At 30.7% G+C, this 4,482-nt stretch overlaps 1 protein-coding gene across 1 annotated transcript in view; it reads right to left on the reverse strand.

Annotated features, from left to right (window-relative positions):
* Nucleotides 1–232, reverse strand: part of LOC133663682 (probable E3 ubiquitin-protein ligase HERC4) — a 40,697-nt gene extending 40,465 nt beyond the window's left edge. Inside the window, exon 1 of the mRNA XM_062068367.1 lies at nucleotides 1–232. This exon is cut by the window's left edge and continues 108 nt beyond it. Within this exon, the coding sequence (XP_061924351.1) occupies nucleotides 1–106 (106 nt within the window). The 5' untranslated portion in view covers nucleotides 107–232.
* Nucleotides 233–4,482: the final 4,250 nt, after the last annotated feature.

Here is a 4,482-nt window from a genome sequence, read left to right on the forward strand (position 1 = left end):
AAACATTGATGACGTCATTAGGAACCGTCCACGACACGGGGGTTAAGGACGCCCTGGGACCGAAGACTCCACAGCTGCTTTCCCCCCAGAACCACATCCTCGACATCGTGCTGCTTTCCCACCTGGATGGAATGATGCGTTCACGGCCCCCTCCCTCGCCTTTTATACAGATGCGTGTTGCCTTCAGGCGCTGTCGGAGATACTACTGTCGCCAGCCGAGGGGAGGGAGGCAGGGGAGCGAGAACAACTTCCTTCATTTTGTGCGCACTCTTTTTGTGAAACACGTTTACAAACATCTAGAGTGTGAAGTCATTTGCAGGATGTTTTTGTTTTAATTTTAAAAAATGTTTAACCGTTTGCCATTAAATACTTCAATGTTACCATGCTGACAAGTAAGCAGTTAAAATACTTACATGCATGATTTTTAGGTTTAAACATATGAATTGGCGAATATGCTAGCATTTATTTATTAATTTTTTGACAATGGTAAATCAAATAATATTTTTTTTTTTTTCCAATTTGTCGCACTTTTATTATTTCATTATTTTTATCATGCAATTTGACTTTTTATCCAAACCCTTTCACCGTATTGCTTTTGCACTATCTTGTTTAGCTTATGTATTGTTTATGTTCTCTATGCTTTTTAACCTGTTTTTAACACTTTGGTCCAATTTAAGAATTGTTGTAAACGTGCTGTATAAATAAAGTTGCCTTGCCAAATAATGCCAATGATGATGTTGATTATTTATTGAATGTTTTAGATGAATTTATGATGGACTTTGATGAGACTTAACTAGTAACTCAAGTAACTTAATTCACTTTGAATTTGAAGAACATAATTGTTTGTATTGTATTGTTCTATTGTGGCTTCTTTGAATATTATTATGTATTTAATTGTTTTGCTAAAGCCCACAATTAGGGGCCGGGATGTTGGAGCCTATCTATATTATTTATTAATCAATTTTTTGACAATGGTAAATCAAATATAATTTTTAAAATTTAATTTTATTATTTTTTCAATTTTGTCGCACTCTTATTATTTCATTATTTTTATCTTGCAATTTGACTTTTTATCCAAACCCTTTCACCGTATTGCTTTTGCACTATCTTGTTTAGCTTATGCATTGTTTATGTTCTTTTTTTTGTCCAATTTAAAAATTGTTGTAAACTTGGCTATATAAATAAAGTTGCCTTGCCTTGCCAAATAATGCCAATGATGATGTTGATTATATGCTTATAATCATATGTTCCTTTTGACTGTACATGTACTGTAAATATATAATGTATGTATATTATTCACATGTGAATAATGCTGTATAATAGACTGTATTTATATTATTCACATGGGAATAATGCTGTATAATAGACTGTATTTATATTATTCACATGTGAATAATGCTGTATAATAGACTGTATTTATGTTATGCACATGTGAATAATGCTGTATATTTGACTATTTATATTATTCACATGTGAATAATGCTGTATAATAGACTGTATTTATATTATTCACATGTGAATAATGCTGTATAATAGACTGTATTTATATTATTCACATGTGAATAATGCTGTATAATAGACTGTATTTATATTATTCACATGTGAATAATGCTGTATAATAGACTGTATTTATGTTATGCACATGTGAATAATGCTGTATATTTGACTATTTATATTATTCACATGTGAATAATGCTGTATAATAGACCGTTTATATTTTCCTCATGTGAATAATGCTGTATAATAGACTGTATTTATATTATTCACATGTGAATAATGCTGTATAATAGACTGTATTTATATTATTCACATGTGAATAATGCTGTATAATAGATTGTATTTATGTTATGCACATGTGAATAATGCTGTATAATAGACTATTTATATTATTCACATGTGAATAATGCTGTATAATAGACTGTGTTTATATTTTTCTCATGTGAATAATGCTGTATAATAGACTGTATTTATATTATTCACATGTGAATAATGCTGTATAATAGACTGTATTTATATTAGTCACATGTGAATAATGCTGTATAACAGACTGTATTTATATTTTTCTCATGTGAATAATGCTGTATAATAGACTGTATTTTATATTATTCACATGTGAATAATGCTGTATAATAGACTGTATTTATGTTATGCACATGCGAATAATGCTGTATAATAGACTGTATTTATATTATTCACATGTGAATAATGCTGTATAATAGACTGTATTTATATTAGTCACATGTGAATAATGCTGTATAATAGACTGTATTTATATTATTCACATGTGAATAATGCTGTATAATAGACTGTATTTACATTAGTCACATGTGAATAATGTTGTATAATAGACTGTATTTATATTATTCACATGTGAATAATGCTGTATAATAGACTGTATTTATGTTATTCACATGTGAATAATGCTGTATAATAGACTGTATTTATATTAGTCACATGTGAATAATGCTGTATAATAGACTGTATTTATATTATTCACATGTGAATAATGCTGTATAATAGACTGTATTTATATTAGTCACATGTGAATAATGCTGTATAATAGACTGTATTTATATTAGTCACATGTGAATAATGCTGTATAATAGACTGTGTTTATATTATGCACATGTGAATAATGCTGTATAATAGACTGTATTTATATTAGTCACATGTGAATAATGCTGTATAATAGACTGTATTTATGTTATGCACATGTGAATAATGCTGTATTTATATTATTCACATGTAAAAAATACCCAAGTGTTTATTGTCTATTGTGAGCGAATTGTGGTGTTGAATTTCCCATAGGGATCAATAAAGTACTTTCTATTCTATTCCATTAATTATTGAATGTTTTAGATGAATTATGATGGACTTTGATGAGACTTAACTTGTAACTCAAGTAACTTCATTAACTTTGAATTTGAAGAACATAATTGTTTGTATTGTATAGTTCTATTGTGGCTCCTTTGAATATTATTATGTATTTAATTGTTTTGCTATAGCCCACAATTAGGGGCCGGGATGTTGGAGCCTATCTATATTATTTATTTATTAATTTTTTGACAATGGTAAATCAAATAATGCCAATGATGATGTTGATTAATTATTGAATGTTTTAGATGAATTATGGTGGACTTTGATCAGACTTAACTCGTAACTCAAGTAACTTACTTAACTTTGAATTTGAAGAACATAATTGTTAAAGTTATTAAAATTAACATGAAAAAGTATGTAAACATAGGCACAGTTAGCATACCTATTGGAAGGTGACAAGTATCAAAATCTATGATTTTTAGTTTTAATATATGAAATTAAAAAAAAGTTAGCATGCTAAGGTTAGCATAAAAATATTCCAATGTTACCATGCTGACAAGTAAGCAGTTAACATACTTACCAAGTAGCAGAATCCATGATTTTCAGATTGTGTTGATTAAAGTTGACTAAAATTGTGCCTAACATGCTAGCATGCTAAAGTTAGCTCGCTAACATGTAAAACGTTAACATACTCAAAATCCATGACTTTTACATTTAAATATATGAAATCAGCTAAATTGCTAGCATAAGACTTTAGCGTGCAAACATTAAAAGGTATGTAAACATAGGAACAGTTAGCGTACCTTTTGGAAGGTGGGACGTATCAAAATCTATGATTTTTAGGTTTAAATCATAAAATGAGCTAAAAAGATAGTATCAATCATTAGCATGCTACAATTAGCATACCTATAAGATGGCGCCAAGTATCAGAATCCACAAATTTCAGGCTGAGCTGATTAAAGTTGACTAAAATCATACTTGCCAACCAGGGCCGGCCCGTGGCATAGGCCGTATAGGCAAATGCTAAGGGCGCCGTCCATCAGGGGGCGCCACGCCAGTGCCACAAATGTTGGCGAAAAAAATAAAATAAAAAAGTTGGTACTATTATATCTAAATACAAAAAATAATCCCACGTTAATTAAAATGCAAAGTAAAGCCTATTTAATAGAAATATTATTTGTTACAACATTACGCCCCCCTCCCTTCCCGTATCATGACTCTTTTTGGACGTCACCACATCAAAAAATCAACACAGGATGTCAAGACGGCCAAAACTGTCAGGTGCCAGGGAAGAAAAAAGAGAAAAGAAGAGGAGAAACGAGAAAAAGACAGAGGTAGCAGGTAGGTAACGTTAGCCTACATGAAATTATTTGTCTGTTACAGAATGTGATAGTAACCTGGCTTTTTAGCATTAAGCTAATGTTACATGATTCGGCAATTGCTAATCAATAAATAGCTAGTTCTGTTTTAACGTCGGGTTAATATTGTGGAGGGGGCTAAATTGTTATGGAAAATAATAATGTAACGTTAGGTAATTACAGTACTCCCACCTTACATTCCTCAGGGACATTTGTATTAGATCTTTTAAGCAGGTGTTTTTTGTCTACATTGTTATTGCCTTCTGGTTAGCTAATGTTTGCCCTGCAGGTAATAGTCACTTTTCCA

This window comes from Entelurus aequoreus, linkage group LG13 (assembly GCF_033978785.1).
Source record: "Entelurus aequoreus isolate RoL-2023_Sb linkage group LG13, RoL_Eaeq_v1.1, whole genome shotgun sequence".
NCBI classification, from domain to species: domain Eukaryota; kingdom Metazoa; phylum Chordata; class Actinopteri; order Syngnathiformes; family Syngnathidae; genus Entelurus; species Entelurus aequoreus.